Source organism: Delphinapterus leucas, chromosome 3 (genome assembly GCF_059928025.1).
Source record: "Delphinapterus leucas isolate spDelLeu-1000000601 "Yukka" chromosome 3, BTC_Dleu_Yukka2, whole genome shotgun sequence".
Lineage (NCBI taxonomy): Eukaryota > Metazoa > Chordata > Mammalia > Artiodactyla > Monodontidae > Delphinapterus > Delphinapterus leucas.
Window position 1 is genome coordinate 161,201,001 of NC_143131.1, and position 25,066 is coordinate 161,226,066.

The window sequence follows — 25,066 nt, forward strand, 5'->3', positions numbered from 1 at the left end:
CTCCCTTGGGTCTTGCAGGAAGGCTGCCAGGGTAAAATCAACCCCTGGAGCAGAAAGGCAGCAGTCAACTGGAAGGCCTAGCAGATTGTAGCTACAATGCACTGCAGACCTCAGTGGTGTTAACAAAGAGGAGCGGCCAGTCCCTTTGGCCCCTTTGATGGGGAGCACCTTCCCACTGCGTGCTGGGTAGGGCTGAGGGAGCCCTGGTGAGGGGTAGGGCAGGCCAGCTGTAGGCTAGGTGCAGATGCCCTTGGATCCCAGACACCCTGCTCCTCCCACCTACTCTTGGTGGCCACTGTGCTCCCCCAGGAGAGTCCCTGGTGCCCTGAGGCTGAAGGCAGCGCTAGAACCAAGGCGGCTCCAGGACCCAGAGGGGCAGGTAGAGCAGTGGCCAGGCTTCCCTGCAGTAGGAAGAGCACCCATGACCTCGGTACTGTTGAAGGATCACATGCCCTTTGGACCTCATCCTAAAACCACAGCTGACCTGATTCTAAGCCCTCCATTCAGCTCAGTTGTAGAGACCCTCAGGCTAGGGCACATGAAAAGGAAAGACAAGATGGACACAGCTTCGTGAACACATGATTTAAAGACACATGCCCCTCCCTGCTCCATAGCATCCCCCTCGGTCAGAGCAGCTTCCAGGCACCATCACTTTTTGGTCCAAAACTGCTTGTACTGCTCCACATCGAAGTCGTCACCGAGCTCTGGCTCCTCCTCCTTCTCTTTGACCTGGGCCTCTCGTTTCCGGAACCGTGCACGCCTCTCCTCTGGGGACAGAGAGTCCAGGTCCACGGGCATCTGCGGGGAGGAAGGGATGTGTACATGGCTCAGGTGGAGGGTACCAGGATGTTCTCCAGGGTCTCCACTTCACCTTGTTATCATCTACCACACAGTTTAGGTCTTATGTGTTCTGTTGGGTTTTCTCTCCCTTTGAAGCTTTTATTTTTTAAAAAACCTTTTCTGCTTGTTTTCCCAAGACGTGATAGTTTTTTGAATACACACCTCACTATTGCTTTCTCATCTTGACGTGTGGAGTGAGCTCCAGGTCACCCTCCTCCCTCCCTCCAACAATTCTGACCCATGACTTGCCTTCCCTCCCCAGTCCAGTGATGGTGGGTTCTGACCCCATGAACCCCTAGAGGAGCAGTTTCTACAGGCTAAGACCTGCACCCCAGGGGAGTGTTGGGGAAGGAAGCTTACTGTGAGTATCTGTCGAGGCTCCCGGTAGCGGATGTGGATGGTGGAACCATCCTGCTTGACCAGGAGCACAGGGTAGAGGCGTGCGTAGGTCTGCCGGTGCACTCGAGTGAGTGAGGCTCTGTTGCAATCAGCCCGCTGGGAGGACATATACAGTTGGCGGTGGCTCTCAAGGGCAGCCCCTGTCACCACACGCTGCCAGAGCAGGCTGCAGACACACACGTGCTGGTCAGCGGTTGGTGCCAGGACCAGAGTGGCCACGCAGCCCAGCTCCTATGGGGGCACACAGCAACCCGCACCAGGGCAGGATGTGGTCAGAGTAGCTTCACCCCACATCCAGAAAGAGGCTGCAGGGGTGAGCCCACAAGGCTCTCAGATGGGTGAGGACAGAGTCCACAGCCAGGACCCTGGTGGGTGTCTCTGGTGAGGCCTGGCCCCATAGCTAAGGTGCTGGACTACAACATTGAGTGGGAAGCTGACTTCCAGGGGACTGCAAACCTGGTGCTTGGACTGACCATTTGAGCCCATCCCATGCCCCCTTCCCCATTCACACATTGAAGCCCTAACCCCCCGTGAGATGGTGTCAGGAGGTGGGACCTTTGGGTGGTGATTTGGATTAGATGAGGTCGTGAGGGTAGGGTCCCCCCAGTAGGATTGGTGCCCTTACAAGAGGAAGAGACCAGAGAGCTAACTCTCTCCTCCATATGAGGACACTGCAAGAAGGCAGCCGTCTCTGAACCAGGAAGAGAGACTTCACCAGAACCCTGCTGGCACCCTAATCTCAGACTTCCAGCTTTCTTAAGCTGCCTGGTCTGTGGTGTTCTGCTAGGTCAGCCCAAGCAGACCGAGACACCTGGTCCACTTGGCTTCTGAGTGTGGTGGGCGCTCAGCCCTCCCGCACACAGCAGAGCACATGCTCCAAGGTGACAGGAAAGGGCTAGGTACTCTTCATGCCCCACTCTACCCAGCCACGTGACCCCACATTTGTCTCACCCACTCGGGACCTCGATTTCCCTGTCCCAGCCTTTCCCTGTGACCCCCCGCCCCAAAGTCCCTTCCAGGCTGGCTTTCATGCAAACTTGAATTCAGAGCCCCAGGCTGTGCCTCAGTCCATCCGTTTCCTCCCTCACAGGTTTGAGGAAGAATGCATTCAAACAAGTACCAGAATTTCCTGGAATTGTCGGGTACTCTGGAAGTGACCACTTTCTCCTGGCATTCTTTTGAACACTCACGGTGGACAGGCATCCTGCACACTCACCATGTGCCTTTTCCCAACCCCCTCACTGCATGGGCAGTCACATCAATGCAGACCTTCCCAACAGCCTCCCACCTGGTCCCCATTTCAATTCCAGTTAAGTTCCCCTGCTTTGTGGGTAGTGATTCTAAAAACCTGATATTCACATCACTTCAGTAGCTCCCACCAGACTTTCAGGACTTCTCTCTCCACAAAGCAGCCAGCGTGAGCACATGGGCCACGCACAGCCACAGTATGGCAGCCTCTGCTTTGGTTGTGGTTCCCACCACCCCCTGCACTCCCCAGCTGACACCTCAGGCTGAGGGCCCATCTCCTCCACTAGCCTGATGGCCTGGGGCAAGAATTGCATCTTATTTGCTATCAAGTCCCAGACCCTCCCTAGCTAAGTGCTCGTAAATTTTGGCAAAATGAATCCAGTCCCTGCCTCCAGAAGTGGAAGACTGGAGAAAGGAGGTGGTGGGTAAACTCCAGCACCAGAGGAACCTGCAGTCAGTTGGGCAGGGCCTGTACCTAAGCAGCATCAGGGAGCCCAGGACACAGCCGCTCCGGAGAACCTGGGGTTGGTGACTCAGGAGGCTTCTGGAAGGGGCTGGAGTCAACCCTTGAGGGGAAAGAGTGGATGTTTTCCCACCAAACAGCAGTTGCAGCTCCAACATGAACCTTCTCCAGCAATGAGGGCCCTCCTGGGAACACTGCAGCCCGAGTCCCTTCTCCATCTTCATACTAACCCACAGCTTCAGATGCCACATCCCTCTCCCTAGATTCCACAGAAACAATTCAAAACCTGCATTCATTTTCTCCTCCATCAATACTTCTCACCTGGGGGAGACCAGGGAGTGAGAGGAACACGCAGATGGGGAGGCAGTTCTGGTGGTAAGAGAAGGAAGGCCATGATGATCTTCTCCATGGCTGGCCCGCAGGCTCTGAATAGGACAGTGACCACCATCACATCTGTTTGGTGCCAGGTACTCACAAGTCACTTCCATTCCTCCTTCAACACTTAAGGTGTCCACACATATGTACTTGTATGTATTCTCCAGATAAACACACTGGCTCTGGAGGTTTTCCTGAGGCAGCAGACCCTAAGGCTCTTGAGTTGGCATTCTTTGGGTGGCCCCATTACAGCAGTCCCGAGAGGCCTGGAAATCCATGCTTACCCAAGCAGTCTGCCCTTGGCCACCATTCCTCCTGCAGCACGTGAAAGCCCAGGGTCAGTCACTGGCCCAGCATGTGACCTGCTAGGCAAAGAAATGAGAGATCTTTTTAAAAGGCAGGCTTTTCCACCTAACTGATTCTCACCAAATCCCAGCCGGGAACAAAGCGGTCTCCGAGACATTACCAGGTCAGTGCCAGTCTTGCCCAGTAACCTATCAGGCTTCCAGCCCTGACCTGGCATTAGAATCACCTGTGGAACGTTTTTGACCCGGAGATGCCCCAGTCCTACTCCCCAAAACTCTGACTTAGTACGTCTGCAGCAGGGCCCGGGACCTTTCTGGCGGGTTGCTGAGTCAGGGGAGCCACTCTGAGGATGGAATGCAACGTAAACGGAGAAGACTAGCTCATACCTTGTTTTCCAAGGTCATTGCATTCTCACAAAATCCAGCAAGGTAAAGATTACAAAAGGGCAGCCGCGGCTTACTAAACCTTGAGTCCCAGGGAAACTGAGGTTTCCGCGGTGACAAACCAGTTGTTTCAAATGTCGAAGACCTGATGTATCAGACATTCAGACCCCAGGAAAAGAGCCCTCCCGGCCGAGATGAGGTTTGCCTCGCTATCCCCAGTCAGGGCAGGGCATCTGCAGGCTTCCTTCCGCCTTAGGACGTGACTCAGCAGGACAACGAAATGCTATAAACCTCCCAATCGATACCCGCCCATTCTCTCGCCCTCGAGGGCGGCTTGCGGCGGGGCCCGGACCCTCCCTTGGGGGAAGCCCTCCAAAACCCGCGCGACGCGGCGCCTTTCCGGCACCAACTTGCCACCCTCACCGCCTCCGGAGCGGCCTCGAGGACCAGCGGCCAGGCCGCCACTGGCCAATCGGGCGCCGGACTGGCCAGAGCCCAATCCACAATCACTGTAAACGCAGCTTTCAATTCTCCTGCGGCACCGCCACAACGTCATCCGGCGGGCGCAGCGTCGTGCGGCGCTGACGTACAGCCTTGAAAGGCGGGGCGAGGCCGGCGCAGCTCTGACCAGCTTGCTCGCTGGCTGAGGCGGGTCCGGCGCCGCGCTGAAGTGCTTCTCTGAGGGGCGGAGAGAGGCCGGGCCGGCGCGGCGCTGCTCTGTGACGTACGTCCCCGCGGGCGGTGGCGGCGGCCCTTCATGCTGCGGCGCCCGCTGGCCGGGCTGGCGGCGGCCACCCTGAGCCGGGCCCCCTCGGACGGTGAGTGGCGGCCCCTCGCGTGGGGGCGGAGGTCCGGGCGCGCGCAGGCCCACGGGAGGGCCTTCCTGGGGAGTCCGGTCCCGGGCTCGCGTGTCGCTGTCTGAATCCGCGGAGGAGAGACGGGGACCGCCGCTGCTTGCGTGCGAGGGGCCGCCAGAGCCCGTGCTGAGCGCCGGTGTCGTGGACCTGCCTGAGGGACTCGTGGGGCTGTGCTCGTGAATTCTGTCATCCCGCCAGGCACCGAAATTGCCCTCGGCGGTCCTCAGTGGTTTCCAGAGTTCCGTCTCGGGGCGAGCAAAGCAGGGTAGACAAGGAGAGGGTAGTGTGTCTTCTCATGGAGTTTGCAAATTCAGGGAGGCTTTCCTTCGCTTTGGAGTTGTATCCCGTCTGTCTGTGTTTTAGAATTGCTTTTGGTAGTTACTATTTTACTTAGACAAATTAAAAGCTGGTTCCCCTGTGTCAGTCCTCAAAATGTAGGAGGAAGCTCTTCTGGCACGGGAAGCTCCAAACAGCTTGTAAAACCCCTGCAGCTTGAGGACTTCATGCTGGATGCCATTGTGGACCCTGCAGGATGCGTGGGGGGCAGAGAGGGGAGCAGCCTGACACCCCTCTCCAAGGTGGGCCACACAGCAGAGCCGAAAACCCTGCGAGATCAGGGTTTTGAAAGACCTTAGGTTGCCCCTGGTATGGCAGAGTCGCAGAAGTCCCGATTAGCTCACCCGGCCTGTAGAAATATGTAGTCTACCCCGAGCTCAAGAGGAGCAGCACAGATAACAGTTGGGAAACCCTCCCGGTGGTCCAGCTTTGGTGCTATGTTTGGTTCCCAAATATTGCAAACGCAGGGGCGTCCTAGGTGGGCAGAGCTGACTGCTCCAAGGACTCCCAGCCAAGAGGGCCCCTGGGACTGCTACAGGTTCCTGGCCAGCCCCACAGCCCAGCGCTGCTGGACATTGCAGATATGGGTACTCCACGCAGGAGCAGGTTGTTGGTGGCAGGCCTTCCTGACTTGTGGGCATGGTAGCTGGGGTTCAGCTTCCCTCAGGACAAGACACCTCAAGTCTAGGTTGCTGGAGCTGCCCATCTTCTGATTTTAGACATTCTTTTGGGAGCAGTGAGAGGGAGTGAGTCTCCACCCAGATGTTGGTTTGAGGAGGAGCAGTGAGGGGTGCCACCTCACATGTTATCAATGTCTTTTGATCGGGGTGGAGGAGGTGGAAGCTCAGGTGATGATTGGCCAGTGTGGGATGAGGCCCACGGGGACAGGAGGAGGGAGGCCAAGATGTGCTTCTCATGGTCAGCCTTGCACGAGTCCCCTGTGAGTGCCCCTTGGCAGCATGCCTGGCCAAATGTGGACTTTTCTGGACTTTTCTGTCACTCTTTCACTTCCCAGACCATGACTTGTGAGGGACCCAGGAAAACCTTCACCTTCGCCACCAGGACGGATGTGGGGTGGGTGTGGCTTCCTGTCTTATCATTAACAAGCTGAATTTCCTGCCACGTGAGCCCCCACTCTGCCCTTTTCTTGTAAGAATTCCACACACTTGCCTGCACACACCAGGCCAGCTTATGATCTGGGTTGGTGCCACACCAGTGATAGGTATAGTTCGCTTGGGCTTTCCTTTAGATTCTGAGAACACGTTGATCCAGCCCTTGACCTTTGTCTGGAACTGGTAAGATCAGCAGTTTATTTGAGTAGCAGATTCTGCAAGTTCTGAAGTTGTACATTTTTCTTCAGCCACACCCAAACTTTTTTTTTTTAAACACTTGAACTGTTGATCTCCATCGTTTGCGTCACATTTAGCATAGCCCAAGAAACACGTTCAGAGGATTTGAGGAAGAGCAAGAAGGAAGGTATTATGATGTGGTTGGGGGTGGAAGGAAGTGACCCCAGTCCTCAAGGAGAAAAGGGGAAGCACAGAGGGTGAGCTGTTGGGGCACTGGTATGGAGGCAGGTGCTCTTCAGTCGGGCTCTGACCCCTGGCTGAACCTGTGTACCAGGCCTCCTCTGTTCCCCCTGGGTCCGTCTCTGATCCTGTGCGTGCTGGACCTTGATTTCCCCTGGTCCCTGGCTGAGCCTGCATGTTCCAGGCCTTGGTTTTCCCTGGTCCCTGGCTGACCCTGGGTGTGCTTGACCTTTGTTCCCCTCTCTGTGAGAGTGAACGCTGCCCCAACCAGAAGGGCTTGGGCTTTTTCTTGCTCCATTATTTGTATGTCCTGGACCCCTTTCCCTTTTATGCTCCCTCTGCCTTCCCTTAGGGCTAGAACTGAGGATCTCATGTGGGACTGAATCCCGGTTCTTCTCCTTGATGGAAAGAGATCCAGATGCAGCTGTGTAGTGCCATGACAGGCCTGAGTCCTCCATAGTGTGGCTTCTTGCCAACACTTTTGAAGGACAGGCTTCCTCTCAGGGAAGGCATGGTCTCACCCCACTGCCGGGAGAGGAGGTGAGAAGAAAATCGCTGGCTGCGTTGTGGCTCTCCCACTTCAAGTCAGGTTCTTGAAGGTTAAGTGGTTTCTTAAGGTCATTGGGCCAGGGCATGTCCCACACACGGAGCACCTGAGGCCAAGGCCAGCATAGTCCTCCTGTCCCACACAGCCTTTTTGGGGGATAGGGCATGACCAGCTATCCTAACCCAGATCAACTCATGTCTTGTGGCTTGTGTTTCGCAAGAGGGCTGATGGGGTTTGACTTTCTCTTCTGTGTATCCTCAGAGGGTTGCACCTTGTCTTAGTGTCTCATGGAGGAGTGGGGAGGGAAGTGGGATGGTGGCCATGCCCAGCCCTTGGGACAGGGCGGGAAGGCAGGTGGAAGCAAGAAGGAGAGCAGGAAATGCTTCTCGAGGCAAGCCTTCCAGGGCTGCCTGAGGAGCTCCTCGTGAGGGGTTCCAGCAGAGAGCATCCCAGAATGCACAGACTTGCACCAGTGACTCCTACAGAAATTGCATCCCTGATCCTTATTGCTGTCCTTGTGAAATTTCCAGTTTCTTGCCAGGAAGCTGGGGTTCAGAATTGTGGAATAGTCAAGGAGTAGAGGATACAGAGCATTCCTAACTGCCAATCAGTTCTACCAGCTGCTGGGGCCAAAATCAGGCTCAGGGGTATCTGGCACATTTGATCACTGGGACTGAGAGGCCCTGAGGTCTGTCCCACACTGAGTGTGCTCCTGTCAAATGTGGCTTTAGTGAGCACTCTATCACCATGATCACTGGGTGGAGCCCAGTACCCAGCAACTCCCCAAGTGCCTTCTGCAGGGCTAGTCCACTCCGATGTGGTCACTGTGGCTCAGACCCTTGTGCTAAGAGGAGGTGACCTCAGGGAGGAGCCCCACAAGAGGAAGGACTCTGGATCCCACCCACCTCAAGGCAGTGGTGCCCTTGTCATCAGTAGCGTAACCTTCGAAGGAGGGCACGATGGATGGCCAGCACTGGGAAGGCCTGGGGCCTGGACTTGAGGGGCAGGTTGGGGCTCAGGAGGATACCCTGTGAGGAGTGGGCTGGCAGGGTAGGGTGATGATTTGGACCCAGGCAGGGAGTGAACTTTGCAGCCATCAGCCAGTCCCCATGCGTGCATACATACCTGCTGCTTACTGCCAGTGGTTGTTGGGCTGGGGATGGGAGGTCTCAGTGAGATGCAGGTGCCGTGCCCATGCCCCCAGCGTTCACAACATGGGGTAGAAAGCCGGATAGAAACCAGGTAAGATGATGAGTAAGACTTGTGCACAGCATGCTCCTTGAGGGTTTCAGGCGCTGGGACTTCCACGTGTAGTGTTTGGTCCTGACTGAAGACATATCTTCCCTATGTAGGTTTGCAGTGTCCAGATGTTAGAGCTTATGACCACAACATCTGGCCATGATTGCAGGCATGGGGAACAGGGCAGGAACTGCCAGGGAAACATGTTAGGGGCCTGTGTGCTGGCCTGGAGGCACAGGGCAGGTCAAGACCATGTAGCCTCTGGGTGTTGCTGGCAGGTTTACAGTTGGGGGCTGTGGGATGTGAGGGTGGGGCACCTGTTCAAGTTGGCAAAGGAGCATAGTGTTCCTGAGGGGCTTCTTCATAGATAAGCAGGATGGGTCCTCCCCTCCCTGGAGGTGGATACCCCAAGTTGGGTCCAGAAGGCACCAGCTGCATCCACTGAGTTGAGGGTTTGTTGCTGTGAGCAAGGCCCAGGTAGGCTTTCTGGTCCATCGCTTGTGAGCATTGCCATGTGTCCACTTGATGTTGCCCCCGCCCTGGAGAAACTCACATTCCTGTGGTGCCTACGTGCTGCCGGGTCCTGGGAAGACCTACACTGCTGAACAACCACAGCCCTCCTGCTTGCAAGGTGGGGGGGCAGTGTGTGTGCGGCGGTGACTCGGCACAGTCCAGAGGCCAGGCAGTGTGGTGGTAGACCCCAGCCTCCATTGCCTTTCTCTTGCCAGGGCTCCTCTAGGAGCAGCAACCTTACTCAGGGACTGACTGGCCCCCAATATCTCCTCTGTCCTCCTATGCCCCTCCACCCCGACGTAGCTCTCTCCACAACCCTGGTCACTCACTGTCAAGTCAGAACAGACCCAGGGGGGTGGGCTGGGTTGCCCACAGGACATTCATTCTGCAAAGGAAGGACCTTTGTGAAGGCCAACAGTGAGCCAGAGATGAGACCTTCCCATGCACCAGTCCTTAGGGTAGGGAGGGGGCTGCGGTCTATTGGGCAGCAACAGCAGTGGGCTTAGAGTCGGACACACACACATGTGGGCATTTGTATGGTGGCACTGTGTCTGGGTGGGAAAGTCAAGACACCAGAAAGGAGTTGGGAGTCCAGTGGGACCGTTGCTAGATAAAAACGGTGTACTGTTGTAATAGGAAACTTGGAAGAGACAAGGGAACTAAGAACGGGTCACTTAGAAGTGACAGGTAATTGATGAGCTCCTCTGGGTCCATTTCTTCTATCTCTCTTCAGCAGGGGAACGTATCTGTTTCCCGACTCCTTCTCCGGGGTGTTTGCATATGGCATGATGGTCCCAGAATAGCTAGCTATGCTTTAGCCAGATTACCCAGGTTGGCCTCATTGCGGATTAGGGAAGCAGTGACCACCTGGGGCCCTGCTGGAGAGCTGCCCTGGGCTAGATGACTGGGTGTCCCCAAGCAGAGTGGCCTGTCCCTCCTGGGCCTCATCGATGGTCTGCTGGCCACTGACTGCTCCTCCACACCTTACCAGGCACCCCACAGACAGAGCCCTGCTGGTGTAGGCCAGCTCACCACACGCCCTCCCAGGGTCTCCCTCCGGAGCAACACATAGCCTCCCAGCCCCCTAGCTCAGTGCCTGCCTTGATTCCTGTCTTCTGAGGCTCCAGATGCACCTGACCTTCCTCAGCCCATCTTGTTCATGTGGCTGGGTGGGCAAGTGCGCATCTCTAGGGTGAGGAGCAGCCTTTGCCCTCTGCTGAGCAGGTGGTGCTGGCTGCCCTGGGAGGGATTTAGTGCTTAGAGGGTGGAGAGCAGGCAAGGATTACCACTCTCCTCTCAGCTCATCCCGAGCAGCCCCAAGGTGAGCACGGAGGCTGCACCCCACGCAGAAGGTAGGTCCTGTATGAGGGGTGCTGGGGTGATCCGATGGGCACAGAGCAGGCTAAGCTGATGCTTCCAGAGCTCCCCCACTGTTCCTGCCCTCGGCGTTTTCACCTGTGGCAGGTGTCTGAGCCCTGTGCTATGAGCTGGGAGGGTGGCACCCATTGCTCTCCTGCTGGCTTCATGAGACCCAAGTATCAGAGAAGGGGAGTCAGGAAGCTGTGGTCGTTTGTGGTCAGCCCCTTGCTTTTCAGTGGAAGTTCCCAGAACAGAGCTTGGGTTCCGCTGACCTTGACCAAGGGTACCTCTGGGGTGTGGTGCCAGGAGACACAGGAATTGGGACCCGGACATGCCCCTCCCAGGAGCTCCTTGACGGTGGGATAGGAGTGGACAGCTGGGGAGGCCACACATTTGTGGTCAGTGCATGTGTCACCAGGTAGCACGCCCAAAGGGAGGCATAGCCAGGGTTTGAGCATGGCTCTGAGTGACTGCCCACAGCTCTGCCCAATTTCTGGGGTGAATTCACTTGGGGCAGAGGTGGGGGCACTGCAGCCACCTCGCCCACTTCCATAGGGAGCAAGGCCCTGCTGATATTTGTCTCCCCCGTCCCCCGCTACAGGGATGTCGGGACCAAGGCCCGTTGTCCTGAGCGGACCCTCAGGGGCTGGGAAGAGCACCCTGCTGAAGAGACTCCTGCAGGAACACAGCAGCATCTTCGGCTTCAGCGTGTCCCGTGAGGCCCCAGGGGAGGTGGGGGAGGGTCTCAAGGAAGCTGGGGGCGGGGACCCCTGCTGACATGCTCTGAAGCCCCCCACACTCCCACACGGTGGGGCGGAAGCCCCCACACTGCTGACCCTAACCTGGAGCCTCCTCTCCCACACCCCCAGATGGGCTGAGCCAGGCCCTGTGGGCAAGGCCCTGGGGATGGGATGCCTGGGGCTCCAGGTGTTGTCCCAAGTCAGTCACTGGTACTTGTTCCTAGACACCACAAGGGACCCGAGGCCAGGAGAGGAGAACGGCAAAGGTGAGCTTGGCCAGCCTCAGTGCTCCAGCACAGGAATGGAGCAGCCCTCCATTTGTCAGAGTGATGCATGAGGCCTCAGCCTCCCCATCAGCTCCTCCTCCTTTGCAGATTACTACTTTGTGACCAGGGAGGTGATGCAGCGGGACATTGCCGCCGGAGACTTCATCGAGCATGCCGAGTTCTCAGGGAACTTGTATGGGACCAGGTGGGCCATGCTTGGGGCCCTCCCTTCCTCCAGTTCTCTCAGGAACCTAGAGTGGGCAGCCCAGGCAGGGGTATCTCTCTGTGGGCATTGAGCAGCGGGTCTCCCCTTGGCTGGGCCCCAGGTGGGGGGTTTCTTTCTATGGGCTGTCTGGGCAGTTGGGGCAAGGGACCCAGCCCCCCAGGGGGTCAGGATGCAGCCACAGTCAGGGCTCTCTGGGCCACTCCCTCCTGGCCCAGCCCCACTTGTGTCTACCTGGCCAGGCTGCTGTGAGAACAGTGGGCCACACAAGGGCCTGGTATGCAGTGAGGACTTGGAGGACCTGGGTCTCATAGGTCGGCAGGTTGCACTTCCCCCCCCCCACCTCCAACCCCTGGGGTAGCCTGAGAGGGTCCCTGGCACAACAGCAGCTGCCCCTCCCAACAACCCACCAGAGCGGGGTCTTTGCTGGCTCCTCGCACCTGGCTTGCAAGGCCTGGAAGCAGTGCCTTGACACAGGCAGGCATGCCTCTGTGCATAGCCTGTCCCTGAGCCACCTAGCTGGGTGAGGCAGGGACCCCACAGGACCCAGCATACTCTGCCCCAGGTGCAGATGGGAAGAGTGGTGGGCTGCCAAGTGGGGTCATTTGGCCACTGTTGGGACACTCAATGCCTGCTGAGGGGCAGTGCCCCCAGTGGATGAGGAGCACATGGTACGTGGTGACCCTAGGGTGAGGGGCCAAGGCCTACAAAGAGTGGCCAGGGGATGAGGAAGCCCAAGGGCGTGCCGTGTAGTTCTGTGGGGGCCATAGCCAGGGCATCCCTCTCCAAGCAGGGCCCCAGCATGCAGGATATGGGAGGGTGGTCGCCATCGCTAGCCTGAGGGCACGATCCAGGGGGTGATGCCAGAAACTTCTGGAGGCATGATTGGCGGGTGGGACTGATTGGGGTGATGGAGTGGTGTGGGGCCTGGGAGCAGGTGCCAGGAGAAGGAGAGGCCCTGGGCCAGGGTCTGAAGGTGCCCCTCCCTACTGCCACACCAGACCAGCAGAGGGCCCCCTTGTGCAAGGGTTGCTCAGGGAGTACTTCCAGAAAGAGGGAACAGATGCCACAGTTAGGGTGGGCTCCTGTGGGCACCCCCAGAGAGGCCCAGAGCAAGGGATGGGCAGTAGATGGTCCCACTGAGGCTCTTTGAGGCCATGGGGTCTGCTAGGGCCTCAGGAGCCCACAGCTGAGCAGCCCCTCTCCTATCATCCCCCAGCAAAGCAGCTGTGCGGGCCGTGCAGGCCATGAACCGCATCTGCGTGCTGGATGTGGACCTGCAGGGCGTGCGCAACATCAAGAAGACCGACCTGCGGCCCGTCTACATCTTTGTGCAGCCACCCTCACTGGATGTCCTGGTGGGGGCTGAGGGAGGAGGGCGGGGGGGCAACCCTGGAGGCTCTGACCTCCTGACTTTCATACTTCGTCTCAGGAGCAGCGGCTGCGGCAGCGGAACACAGAGACGGAGGAGAGCCTGGCTAAGCGTCTGGCTGCTGCCCGGGCTGACATGGAGAGCAGTGAGTGTGGGCACCTATCCCTCCGTGTCCCTGGACCCTCTCCAACCCCCACAGTAGAACAGTCCCACCCAGCAAGGGGCAGAGGAGGGCTGGAGCCATCACCTAGCACTGTGGTCCACGTGAAGGGTCCCCGGACCCCCTCCCCTCTGTCACCAGAGCCTCCACTGACCCTGCCCCCACCCTCAGGCGAGGAGCCCGGCCTGTTTGACCTGATCATCGTCAACGACAGTCTGGACAAGGCCTACTGGGCCCTGAAGGAGGCGCTCTCCGAGGTGGGCTGGGGGTGGAGGTGGGGCCTCAGACCTCTGTCTGGCAAACGGGGAAAATAGGCTGGGACAGGTGATATGGCGACCCCAGGCCCTGGGCGAGACCCTCTTCCTTTTCCCAGCCTCTCTTCCTTTCTCCCCGGCAGGAAATAAAGAAGGCTCAAACAACTGGTCACTCCTGAGCAGGTCCACCGGCTATAACTCCTCAGGTGGGGCCTAGGGCCTGGCACCCACCCGCAGCGGGCCAGGGTCTCCGGCAGTGGCTCTGCTCACCTCAGCTAGCACCCAGGGTTTGGGGTGCTGCCTATCTTCCCTCACTCCCCCACCGTGACTGGAGGACTTTTCTCTCACCCCCTCTCCCCATGTCCATTTCTAGGCTTCCTCCCCACCCTGCCCTATCAACCCCCCTCCCATGGAAGCTGGGCCGACATCCAAATAAAAAACTGCTGGGTTAGAGTGTCCTTGAGCCCTTGGATCATGGCTCTGGGTGGGTGGGGCCACGGTATACCACTCCAGACCCACCCCCCACCCCACCCTGCTCTTGGCAACCACACCCTAACTGGCCAGCACCTGGAGGTCCTTGGGCAGCAGCATCCATCTGACATCTGCTGCTCTGGGCTGCCGGGCCCCCAGAGAGGGCTGCCCCTGAGCTGCTGCACGCTACTTGCCCAGGGCTCCCACCAGGTGGGTGCAGGGCCTCATCCCCCACTGTCTCTTTGAGTTGTCGTTGAGGCCGGGGTCAGAAGGTCCTGGGGGCTCATCCTGCATGAACCACTCCTCCTGGTCCCTGAGCTGGGCTGATGGTGGCAGAGGGACAGACACTGCATACCTGAGGAGGGACTGAGACTACAGAGAATGGACCTCTGCATCTGGGGGCCTTGTGCATGGCCCACTGGGGGTCTGGCCGGCCATAATGTTCCTGGAGAGGCCAGCCCAGGGAAGACACCTGGGGACCTCTGTTAGGGTTCCAGGCTCTGTGGAGTCTCAGAAGATACCTCCAAAAGCTGCCCATCTCAAGTTGGGGCAGCTGAGTTGTACTAGGCACAGGAGGCACTTGCCTGAGCCCTGGTCCATGCCCAGGCCATGCTCCTATGGTGGAACCCAGACAGATGGTGGATGCAGACCTGGAGGAGGCAGGGAACCCAGACAAATAGAAAGGCTGCGCTCCATCCAAAAGTCCAGATGCACAGCGGAGGGCAGGCGAGAGCTGGGCCTGGACACTGGACGGTGGGCAGAGGGGCGCTGGGCAGCCCCTAGGCCTGGGGGCAAGTGAAATGGGGCTGGGCTGCCTCCTGACCTACTGTACAGCCTGGGAGAGACTGGTTCCCTCTCTGGGACCCATCCAGCCCCAGGGACAATCAGGGATTCAGACCCCGAGCCTCAGGGGGAACAATGGAGCCCTTGAAGGCCCTCCCCCCACATTGTGCTTGGTGGTGAGAGGTGGCCCTGGGTCGGGTCGGGCCCTGGACTTAGCCGGGTGCACACCCTCAGGAGGGCTGGTGTCCAGCCGGCCAGCAGGTGGAAGGGCTCAGAAGGACTTGTTTCCTGGCCTGGAAAAGGTAGGGTACCACCAGGGGATCAGGTTTGGGGTGCCCTTTGGGGCTGACAGCACCCTGTTTACTCTGGGCCCAGGGTCTCAGGGGCCTGGACTCAACTCTCTTGGAACAGCCAACCCCAGGAGATAACGGGTGCTGAGCCTGGTTGGGTGGCCCTCCATTCTGGGGGTCTGTCCATCTCAGGCCCACTGCCCTCACAGGGCCATCAGTTTGGGTGGTGATTCAGCTGCAGTAAGACTCAAGGGTAGGAGGAGGTAGAGGCAGAAGTCTGCCCCTCCCCCTCCCCCAGAAGCTGCTCAGGCCAGCTGATGAGCAAGGGGGGAAGGTGGTGGGCCTCCGAGCAGCTGGGACCCCTCAGGCCATGTGGGACTGGCCAGCCCCTGCCAGCTAGGCAGCTGCAGTGTATCCAGAGGCTGATGCCTTGGGCTATTCAGCGCTGGGGGGAGGTTGGGGAGCCCCAACTCTTCCACATGGGCAGACAAGCTGTAGTTGGTACACCTGCCTGCTGTCCACACTGCTCTTGGTTTAGCCTTTATGTGGCCACGGGCACCTCCTAAACCCTTGTGGCCACCTGCTAGGTCTTGCGTCCTCAGATCTGGGTCCTGGAGGTTAGCAGAGCAGAACAGACTCCTGTTCTCCAGGAGCAGCACCCATTGTGCCACAGATGTGAGTTGTCTGGATGCGGACTGCGTGCAGGGTGGCTGGACATGAATGGGGAGCGGGACTGGGCTGGGGTCCTGACAAGGGCAGCACGGCTGAGGGGCGGCAGCTGGTCCTGTGGTATGCTCGGCTGTTGGAGGAGCAGGTGGACACAACAGGTGTTCAGGGCAGGAAGGGGGTATGCAGGGCAGAGAGAGTGGCACTGCCACACACTAAGGGGGCAGAGCCTGCAGTGGCTTTAACGCGGCGTTTTGGGCCGCATCAGGGTGGAGGGTTGAAGGAGAGGTTGAAAATGTGGGCACCCCATGGAGTCCGAGGGGCACAGTGTCCTGCCCTTGGCCAGCAATGCCTGGGGAGGTCCTTGAGGGGGCACCGAGCTTGGGCAGGGGTCCTGGTTCAGCCTCACACCCTTGCTCCTCCTGACACCTCCCCCTGCCAAAGCCCAGGGTTCTACGGCCCAGGCCGCCCTGTAGCAGCAGTTCCTGGCCTGGCTGCGGGAGCGGTACAGGCTGCGCCACCATGACTCACTCCCTAGGCCTGTCCCCACCACACCCTCCACTCCTGCAGGAGGCCCCTCACTTCCCAGGTTCCAGGCTGGAGCAGAGCAGAGAGGGGGCCCCCTCGTTCCTCCACAGACCCAGAGTCACCATGGGACGTGGTTACCAGCCCAGCCACCTGCACCTCCAGAGGCCCTGGGGGGGAGGAGGGCCCTCCCACCTCAGGTTTACACCAGCCCTCCCCAGAGCTTCCAGGCAGGGCTCCACTGCCTCAGACATTGAGTCATCCCACTGGCATTTGCTGAGCGTTTGGTGTGATTGGGGGCACTGAGCGTGCGGTAGGGACACCTCACTCTTCTGGCTGTGGAGGGAGCTTCCCAGAGGAAGGCCATTGGAGCGGTACAAGGCGGAAAGCAGTGCGTGTGTGTGCCTGAGCGTGAGGATGAAGTGTGTGGGCGTGCAAATGCGTGTATAAGTGTGTGGGTATGCAGTTGTTAGAGGGAGGGAGTCCAGACATGGTCAGCTCTGAGGTGGACAGGAGCAGGTCAGGAAGTTCCTGAGGACCTCTGAGGATATGGGTTTTGTGCTGAGAGCCCCAGGCTCCCTGGGACCCAACCCAGTGGGGCCTGTGTCCCCACCTTGGGGTGCCTGCAGGAGGGGAGATGGGGGTAGGGGACTGGGAAGGGAACCTCGCCACTAGCTGGTGTCTACACTGTGGGAGGCTGTGGTGTGCACTGGAGTTGCTGGGGCCGGATGGATGTGGCAGAGGGTCCCCAGGCCTGGGGTCTGGGTTTTGGGCACCTGGGTTGGGGGTGGGTGCACACCTCTCAGTGGCCAGGGGGTTCAGGCAGGACACAACTGGGGCATCCGGGACAGGGGCACAGGGAGGGAGGGACATGGAAGACAACCCACAGAACCACTAGCAAACTGACAAGGGAGAGACCTCGTGGGCATCCTAAGGCCAGGCTGTGAGGGAGGCCACCATTGGGAGGCCTGGGAGCTAGTGGAGGTGGAGAGAAATCGGATTTCTTCAGGCATACAGCACTGGGGACTGAGCAAGGCAAGTGCTGCAGCCCCACTCTCTGAGTAAGAACTCTCCCCCACAGGGCACTTCAGTGGGTGGGTAGGCAAGCAGCAGGAGGGAGACCTTAGCCTGGGAGGTGGGTGGATTGCAGGAGCAGCCCCTGGTCCCTGATCTAAGGCCTCAAGTCTCCCAGGGCTGAGTCCACCTTGGGCTACTTGTAGGTACTCATATGTAGAAGAGGGACCACCCGGAGGGACCACCCAGTGCCAGGTGCGTGCAGGAATCTGAGTCCTCAGGAAGGGAAAGAGGTTATCTGAGATGCCCAGGTTCCCAGGGAAGGGTTCCACCAGTCCTCTTGGTGAGCTGAGCACTCCACTCTGGGGGGGTGGGGGGGGCAGCCAGGCAGCCACACCTCAGCCAAAGGAAGTCCACCCACCATGAGAGGGGGCACATGGGAGGAAGCTGGGCCAGGGATGGGAAGGAAATGGCTGGGCAGGCCCTGACCTCACTACTACAGGAGGAGGCACTGGGCATCTCTGGTTCTCAGCCTCTGACCACCCCCCCCCCACCAGCCCAGGACCTTTGTTCAGACCCAGGGGTGAAAGGGGCTTGAAGCGGGGAGAGCCCAGCTGCCCACCCCTGCAGGAGCCACTCCATTGGTGCCAGAACCAGGTGTGCAGGGCCCAGCTCACCCCAGCACAAGTCATCCTGATGCCCACTGGAGCCCATGGTGCCTGCCTATCACCCTCCTCCCAATAGGGTGCCTCCTTGAGCAACTCTTGGTGAAGATGACCCCAGCCCCCTTCATGGGGATCCCCCATGTGTGCCCTGCACCCTGCCCAGTCACCCCTCCCTCCCCCGACCCCACACCCTTTAGTGAACACTCCCAGGCCTGCCCCCTCCCAGACCTTGACACCCAGGGGCACCTGGGCCCCTTCTCCCCAAACCTCATCCTGGATCCCACTTGAGTGGCCCCCATCTGCACTTGCTCTAACATGTAGCTTTGGGTGAGATTCCCTCTGGGGAAAGGATTCCCTCTGGGACAAAGGTCCCAGCAAGATTCCCTCTGGGACAAAGGTCCCAGCAAATGCCAGGGCCTTGTTCCCTGAGGGGCCAGCACCCCCTCACACACCCTACTCTCCTGCTGGCCCAGCCCAGAGCCAAGCTCCCACTGGCTGCCTCCCATCAGCACTGGGCAGCCATGGGCCTGGCCTTTGCCTCCCACTGCCCCATCTCTGTGTTGGGGTCCTTCTTGCCCCCCACAGCCCCAGGACAGATCACAAGCAAAACTCCCAGCTCTGTGCTTGAAGCCTCCAGACATAGAGAAATACGTTCCAGATGGGACAAGACAGGGAGAGGGAACTTGAAGTGATGGGAGTAGGAAACCATTTTAAATAAGGTTTTTAATTTTACAACACGTGTGATTTACAGAGAAGCTATAAAGAGACCAGGGAGAGTTCTCATTTGCCCCCAAACCCAGTTCGCAGTGATGTGCTTGTCACAACTGGTGCACCAATATTGATACATTGCCGTTAGCCAAAGATTCCTCACTTTTCCATGTGTCCTTTTGCTGTCCCAAGGTCCCCGAGGGGTGACTGTCCTCGTGTCTCCTTGGTCCCTCTTGGGGGTGACTCCCTCAGACTTCACTAGTTACTGATGCCCTTGGCATTTTGAAGGTCAGGTAGTTTGTAAAAGCCCCTGCTGGAACTTGTGTCAATGTATCTCATGATCGCCTGGGGTGAGGGTTTGGGAAGAAGCCTCCGGGGCAGCAAGGTCTGTGCTCTCAACTTGGCTCCTCCCTGTAGGTGGGGACCTCGGCCACCTGCCTGAGGTGATGTCTGTCAGGTTGTACTCCTCCCTCCCTCCTTGCTGTGCTCTCTGGAAGAGCACCCTCCTTGAGGTCACAGTGACTACATGAATTATTCAGAATTCCCTTCTCCCCCATTTAGTTAGTTATTGTATCATTTGTATCAGTGGGGTCTCATACATTTTCTACCTTGGGCAACAATCTATAAACCAATCTATAATAGCAGGGTGGTGGGCTGGCCTCAGAGGCAATCGGGTGGAGAGACAGGACCAGGGGGCAGGGCTCAGCGTGGGGTGAGGTGGAGCGGGAGTGTGGGCGGGGAGTGGACGCTCGTGGGACTGCGGCGTAGCAGAAGCCCCAGCAGGGGTGGTTTCCGCCTGTGTGGGAGCAGAATGCGGGTGCTGGTGCGTTGGGACCAGGTGCGCTTGGCATTTTACTGCAACGTCGGGGGGAGTGTCAGGAGCACAGGTCGATGGGCTTCCTAAGGTGCTTGGCAGAAGCGAGGCAGGCCCAGGGAGCGGCAGGACCCGGCGGAGTCCGGTTCAGGGTTTTTGCTGATGAAGCGGAGGGGGTGCTGAGCGGAGAGCCGTCCAGGATAAGCCCATCTGAGAGGAAGACGCTTTGGAGGGAAATTTTTGGGTCTGGTCGTCTGGGGTTTGCTGTGCCTGCTGGCATCCATGTGCCGATCCAGCAGCTGGCACCAGAAGTCTGGATTTGGGGGACCCCTGCGCATGGCACTGAGGGCCTGGGCTCCTCCAGGCCATAGCTGGTCAGCATCAGCCCCCTGACCATGGAATGACCCCGCTGTGACACAGGCCCTGCACACACATGTACACAGCACGCAGGCATGGGCCCTTGGGTCTGAAGAGCCAGAGCCTCTGCTCCACACCCAGAGGGTGCCTGAGCTCCCCCACTGGCACAGGGGGAAGGAAGAGAGGAGGTTTGCTCACCCTTCCTGCTGCCCAGGCTGTCCCCTTCTGCTGACAGCCTGCAGGGCCTGCACCCTCTTTCCTCCACACAACTTATCTCTGGGGGTGCTCTGACTGCACAGGTCAGCCCCCCAGGACAAAGTGCCATCCTTCACACCCCAGGGCAGGGTCCATCCAGTGCCATGCTAGAGCTGGTCTCAAGAACCCTGTCCTCACCCCCCACTCCCCGCCCCCGTGAGTGTCTCCTCGAGCTGGTCATGGGCCTGGTGGGCGCATTTATACCACGGGAGTCAGCAAACACACCAAGGCTTTTCCACCGAGGGCCAGTTGTTAAATACCACACAGAAGGGGTCAGGACTGCCCTGGCACCCCCACCCTCCCTCCCATTTCTCCACTGGGCTCCATCTTGGAGGGGAGAGAAGTGGGGGATGCTCTGCCATCCCTTTTCTGGGTTCCTGCATGGTGGGATTATAGGCCTCAGCCTCCTGGGATGTGGGACTGTCGAGGTCAGGGTTGGGGACAGGTCCTGAAGGAGAGCTGAAGTTAGAGCTGAGGAAACATAGCCAGCTGAGGACATCAAGACCCTCATGCTCATTCCTCCTTGAGGCAGAGGTATATCAAAGGTGGCCCTGAAGGGCTGGGCATGTGCCAGTCTGTGTACCTGTAAATGTGTGTGCCTGAGTGCATTGCACATGTGAGTGTGTGTATATATATGTATGCACATGTGTGTCTGAGTGAACATATTTGCATGTGCACTTGTGAGTGTTTGCATGTGTGTGGCTATGAGGGGGCGCTGCACACAGATGTGAGGAAATAGGGTCACTTCCCCAGGAACCCCGGCTGCCCCCTCTTCCTGCCCCCACCCCTGCCCCGGGAGAGGCCCCAGCTCCATAAAGAGGGCCCGGAGCCCTGAATGCCCCTGTTGTTCCATTCCACACCTGACCACGCTGCCTCCCAGGCCTGTTCCAGAAGGAGGGGGCCAAAAGCATCAGGTACTCAAGGGTCTTCTGCCTCCAAACTACCCAGGAGCAGGTACTGGTGTGGAGGAGGGAGGGTGGGCATTAGGAGGCTGCAGCCCCCTCCCTAGAGGTGCAGGGGTACAGGGGTGTCTGGTCCTGCCCACTGAGCCCCTTCTAGGTACAGGCTCACTCAGGGGTAGCTGATCTAGAAGGAGCACTGGTCTGGGACGTGGTAAGTGGCCACATGGCTGTCTCCGAGTGTCACAGGTGCCCGAGTGTGGTTGTGTGTGTGCCTTACGGTGTCTGTGGGCCTCGCTGCACATAGTGCCACCCTGAACAGACACCTGGGCTCACCCCCTCACACCCCAGCCAGGATGTGCAGAGGACATGGGAGTGCTGGAACAAGAGGGAGGAGCAGCCTGGAGGGTAGGCCTCAGCCCCTGGTACAGCTGGACCAGTGGCGGGGGTGGGGGGGTGCAAACAGCACGGCAGTGGTCCTTTGTGGAGACAGGGGGACCAGAGCCCCTGTCCAGGATGTGGAGGAAGTGGGGGCCCACTGTTGGGGCGTCTGGAACTGATGGGGCTGGGGGCTACAGGGGCTGGAGGCTGACAGAGCTGTTGGGTCTGGGGATGGATGGGATTAGGGGGTGATGAGAAGGCTAGACTAGGAGGCTGAGGGCTGAGGGCCACTGGGTCTAGGGGCCTGGAGAACTGTGGGCTGATGGGGGACTGGAGTGGCTGAGGAGCTGGGGGGCCAGGCAGGCTGCAGGCCCAGCCCTTGGTGGGCCCCTGGCATGCTGGAAATAGGAATCCAGCAACCTGGGTGCTGCAAGGTGGGAGCAGGCATCTGAGGTGAGGCCCAGACTCTGAGCGAGGCTGGTCCGTTTTCTGGTTGGCCTTACGAAGGCAGCTCACCCAGTGGACTCCCTGTGGCTCTCAGGGCCTGGGGTGAGGTCCCCAGAGGCTGGGTAAGGGACACAGCTTGCACGGCACTGGGCTTTCCTAGAGAGCTGGGGGAGGGCAGGAGGGCTGGTCCTGCTCCAGGCCACAGGGACCTAGAGTCGGGTTTTGGGGGGAGCAAGGGTATGTGCTCAGCCAGAGAAGGAGACCCCTTGTCTGTCCTTGTAGGATCTATCCTCTGGCTGCAGAGGCCCCGGCCTCTTGCTGATCCCTCCTACGGCAGGGTCAGGACCCTAGGTGAGGGCGGCGCTCCTGGAGGGGCTCCAGGTGCCACTGTACACCCTTCCAACCCACCAGCCCTTGCCCCCATTACCCTCGCCCCAGGTTGAGCTCCTGCTCATGGCCTGCAGGTCCCATCCCCCGCCCCTATGACCAACATGAGCTGGAGCTTCCTGACGCGGCTGCTGGAAGAGATCCACAACCACTCCACGTTCGTGGGCAAGGTATGGCTCACGGTGCTGGTGGTCTTCCGCATCGTGCTCACGGCGGTGGGCGGTGAGTCCATCTACTCCGACGAGCAGACCAAGTTCACGTGCAACACACGGCAGCCGGGCTGCGACAACGTCTGCTACGACGCCTTTGCACCCCTGTCCCACGTGCGCTTCTGGGTTTTCCAGATTGTGGTCATCTCCACGCCCTCCGTAATGTACCTGGGCTATGCTGTGCACCGCCTGGCCCGCGCCTCACAGGACGAGCGCCGCCGCGCCTCTCGCCGCCGACAAGGCCGCCTCGCGCCCCGTGCACCCCTGCCGTTGCCCCCACCGCCCCACCCGGGCTGGCCCGAGCCCGCAGACCTGGGCGAAGAGGAGCCCATGCTGGGCCTGGGTGAAGAGGACGAGGATCCGGGGGCGGCTGAGGGCCTGGGCGAAGATGATGAGGCTGAGGACGCGGGTGCAGCCAAGGGCGCAGGAGGGGACTCAAAGGCGACTGGGGTCCCAGGCCCGGCAGGTCAGCATGACGGGCGGCGGCGCATCCAGCGCGAGGGGCTAATGCGCGTGTACGTTGCCCAGCTGGTGGCGCGGGCCGCCTTCGAGGTGGCCTTCCTGGTGGGCCAGTACCTGCTGTATGGTTTCGAGGTGCGGCCCTTCTTCGCGTGCAGCCGGCAGCCCTGCCCGCACGTGGTCGACTGCTTCGTGTCGAGACCCACTGAGAAGACGGTCTTCCTGCTGGTCATGTACGTGGTCAGCTGCCTCTGCCTGGTGCTCAACCTCTGTGAGATGGCGCACCTGGGCCTGGGCAGCGCGCAAGACGCTGTGCGCAGCCACCGCCCCCTGCCCACCACCCCTGGCCCCATGCCTCGCCAGCAGCCCTGTGGTCTCCCCGCCGCGCCTTCGGGCCTGGCCTGCCCGCCAGACTACAGCCTGGTGGTGCGCGCGGCTGAGCGCGCACGCACCCACGATCAGGACCTGGCCAACCTGGCGCTGCAGGCGCTGCAGGACCGGCGGTCACTTGGGGACCTCGACAGCCCACCAGGCCCTGGCCTTCCAGCAACCGCCCGGGGGCCCCTGAGGGCCGGCGCCCCTGCCTCCGGGTCGGGCAGTGCCACGTCGGGGGGCACTGCCGGGGGCCAGGGCCAGCCAGGGGCCAAACCCAGGATGGGCTCTGAGAAGGGCAGTGCGAGCAGCAGCAGGGAGGGTAAGACCACCGTGTGGATCTGAGGCCTGCATTGGCTGCTGTTCCTTCTCCCTCCTCACCAGGGCCGAGGTGGAGGGCTCTGGAGGAAGTCTAGGGTCTGGACACTGCCTAAGGGGCAGAGCACAACCTACTCTCCTCCCCCTTAGGTGGCTGCTCTCCCCCTCGGGAGGGGGCGGAGGGCACCAGCCTGCTCTGCATCACTGCCCCTCCCTGTCTGAGCCCCATCTTCATCCAGGATAGGGTGGGGAAGGTAGGCCTGGGAATCACGAATGGTCCCCAGCTCTGGTCCATAAGCCCTGATGGGTAGGTGGAACTGTGGCTGGGGCATTTCCACCCTCCCAGAGCCACCCAGCTGGCCACCTCAGGACAAGGCTGCCCTCCAGGAGAGAGCTCCACCCCCTCCTGCTCCACTTTCCCACCAGTAGCCCATGTGTGACTGCCCAGCGGTGCTTGGCCTGGGTCTTGGGGAGTACTGTGCTTGTCCTCACTCCCTGCCCAGCAAATGGGGCTCTTTTCCTAGCACCCACACTCTTCTAGCCCAGGTTCTGGTTCTTGCAGAGATGGAAGCAATGCCAGGTCTTCCTTGTACAGAAGGGAAAACAGAGACCACAGTGGGCAGAGGCCCCTGTGCCCAGCCCTGGTTGGTACCACCTCCTGCCTCACCCCCACTAGGCCCCAAGCATGAGCTGCCTCGAGTGCCAGGTGGACCTGCACCCTGCTTCCTGTTCCCTGCCCAGGCAGATCTGGGGCTCAGGCCCCACATGGGCCCCAGGGTGGATGGGACCATGCCCTCTCCAGCTCCTGTGCTGGCCTGGCGTGGCCCCTTCCTCTGGGACATACTTCAAGTTCTGAAAAGACATCAGTCCCCCTTACCACTCAGACCAACAGGATGGTGGTGAGGGGCTATAGCTTTGCCCATGTTAGGGGAAGGCGCTCTGAGGCTCCCACCACAGCCTCTTCCCTCCAGCCCCCTGTCCAATTCAGACACAGCCTCCAAAAGGAGTGAAATAAAACTAACTTTTGTTTACAACCACATGTGTATGTGTATGAATGTCCGCATAAATGTGTGTGTGTGCTTGTGTATGTATGTGGGAGTGTGGTGTGTGCACATATGTGTGAGTACATGTCCACCGCTGGCCTCTGGGGACACATGGCTCAGCTCTAGGATGGCTGGGAGAGGAAACCACTTTGCAGGGGCCATATGGGGAGCAAGGCCCAGGTTGAGCCCCTGCAGCTCCTTGGAGACACTCTGGTGCCTCTCTGTGCCAGGCAACAGGCTCTGCCCAGAGGGGAGGGATATGGCTGAATGAGAACAAAGAACAGCCGGGCCTGCATGTTTAGAGCCCAAGGTGGTAGCTCAAAGGACAGAGAGGCAGTCCTGTCTCAGGCCCCAGCATTATCCAGATGCTGGCCAAAGCCTGCAGTGGTAGCTTTTGGTGGGGAGCAAAGGTGAGCACAGTTGGGGAAACAGCTGCTGCCGTCAAGGAGCCACCTTGGTCTAGACTTCAGTGATCCTGCTGTCTACCAGCTTCCCTCAGGCCCAAGGAAGGCCCTGAGAGCTTTTCCCAGATTGCAAATCCTCTCTGGGGTCCCAGGGCCAAGCCCCAAGCCTGGGTGAACCCCAACCCAGCCT

At 59.5% G+C, this 25,066-nt stretch overlaps 3 protein-coding genes across 19 annotated transcripts; 2 read left to right on the plus strand and 1 right to left on the minus strand.

Annotated features, from left to right (window-relative positions):
- Positions 1–567: 567 nt before the first annotated feature.
- MRPL55 (mitochondrial ribosomal protein L55) lies at positions 568–4,618 on the minus strand. 7 transcript variants are annotated; one of them, XM_022563391.3, is made up of 4 exons: positions 4,438–4,618; positions 3,610–3,690; positions 1,201–1,405; positions 568–798 (listed from the first exon to the last, which is right to left on the minus strand). In XM_022563391.3, the coding sequence occupies exons 2-4, from the start codon at positions 3,633–3,635 to the stop codon at positions 649–651; spliced, it is 381 nt and encodes a 126-aa protein (XP_022419099.1). In that variant the 5' UTR covers positions 3,636–3,690; positions 4,438–4,618; the 3' UTR covers positions 568–648. The 7 variants fall into 7 exon arrangements, with proteins under 7 accessions (XP_022419099.1, XP_022419097.1, XP_022419101.1 ...); XM_022563389.3 differs by having other exon boundaries at positions 3,610–3,687; positions 4,438–4,617; XM_022563393.2 differs by lacking the exon at positions 4,438–4,618 and adding an exon at positions 4,097–4,336 and having other exon boundaries at positions 3,610–3,687.
- Positions 4,503–13,867, plus strand: GUK1 (guanylate kinase 1). 10 transcript variants are annotated; one of them, XM_089909849.1, is made up of 10 exons: positions 4,503–4,832; positions 5,296–5,449; positions 6,223–6,281; positions 10,996–11,109; positions 11,264–11,400; positions 11,509–11,605; positions 12,843–12,981; positions 13,056–13,140; positions 13,297–13,412; positions 13,553–13,867. In XM_089909849.1, the coding sequence occupies exons 2-10, from the start codon at positions 5,375–5,377 to the stop codon at positions 13,586–13,588; spliced, it is 858 nt and encodes a 285-aa protein (XP_089765975.1). In that variant the 5' UTR covers positions 4,503–4,832; positions 5,296–5,374; the 3' UTR covers positions 13,589–13,867. The 10 variants fall into 10 exon arrangements, with proteins under 10 accessions (XP_089765975.1, XP_089765976.1, XP_022419092.1 ...); XM_089909850.1 differs by lacking the exons at positions 5,296–5,449; positions 6,223–6,281 and adding an exon at positions 10,336–10,387; XM_089909851.1 differs by lacking the exons at positions 4,503–4,832; positions 6,223–6,281 and adding an exon at positions 10,336–10,387.
- A 259-nt stretch (positions 13,868–14,126) lies between these two features.
- Positions 14,127–24,463, plus strand: GJC2 (gap junction protein gamma 2). Of its 2 annotated transcripts, XM_089909843.1 has the most exons (2): positions 14,127–22,241; positions 22,416–24,463. In XM_089909843.1, exons 1-2 carry the CDS (start codon positions 22,167–22,169, stop codon positions 23,454–23,456), a joined length of 1,116 nt encoding a protein of 371 aa, XP_089765969.1. In that variant the 5' UTR covers positions 14,127–22,166; the 3' UTR covers positions 23,457–24,463. The 2 variants fall into 2 exon arrangements, with proteins under 2 accessions (XP_089765969.1, XP_089765968.1); XM_089909842.1 differs by having other exon boundaries at positions 14,127–24,463.
- Positions 24,464–25,066: the final 603 nt, after the last annotated feature.

What these genes read in the sequence shown, in the direction of transcription:
- GUK1 (XM_089909845.1), top strand. Translation starts at nt 6,010, where the DNA reads ATGTTATCAATGTCTTTTGATCGGGGTGGAGGAGGTGGAAGCTCAGGT. An exon ending in AGGAGAGGAGAACGGCAAAG is followed by an intron (nt 11,401 to 11,508) that starts GTGAGCTTGGCC and finishes CCTCCTTTGCAG; the next exon opens with ATTACTACTTTGTGACCAGG. An exon ending in CCGGGCTGACATGGAGAGCA is followed by an intron (nt 13,141 to 13,296) that starts GTGAGTGTGGGC and finishes CTCTGTCACCAG; the next exon opens with AGCCTCCACTGACCCTGCCC.
- MRPL55 (XM_022563386.3), bottom strand. Translation starts at nt 3,246, where the DNA reads ATGAATGCAGGTTTTGAATTGTTTCTGTGGAATCTAGGGAGAGGGATG. An exon ending in GGCTCCCTGATGCTGCTTAG is followed by an intron (nt 1,406 to 2,962) that starts GTACAGGCCCTG and finishes GTGTGTCTGCAG; the next exon opens with CCTGCTCTGGCAGCGTGTGG. An exon ending in AGCCTCGACAGATACTCACA is followed by an intron (nt 799 to 1,200) that starts GTAAGCTTCCTT and finishes TCCTCCCCGCAG; the next exon opens with ATGCCCGTGGACCTGGACTC.
- GJC2 (XM_089909842.1), top strand. Translation starts at nt 22,167, where the DNA reads ATGACCAACATGAGCTGGAGCTTCCTGACGCGGCTGCTGGAAGAGATC.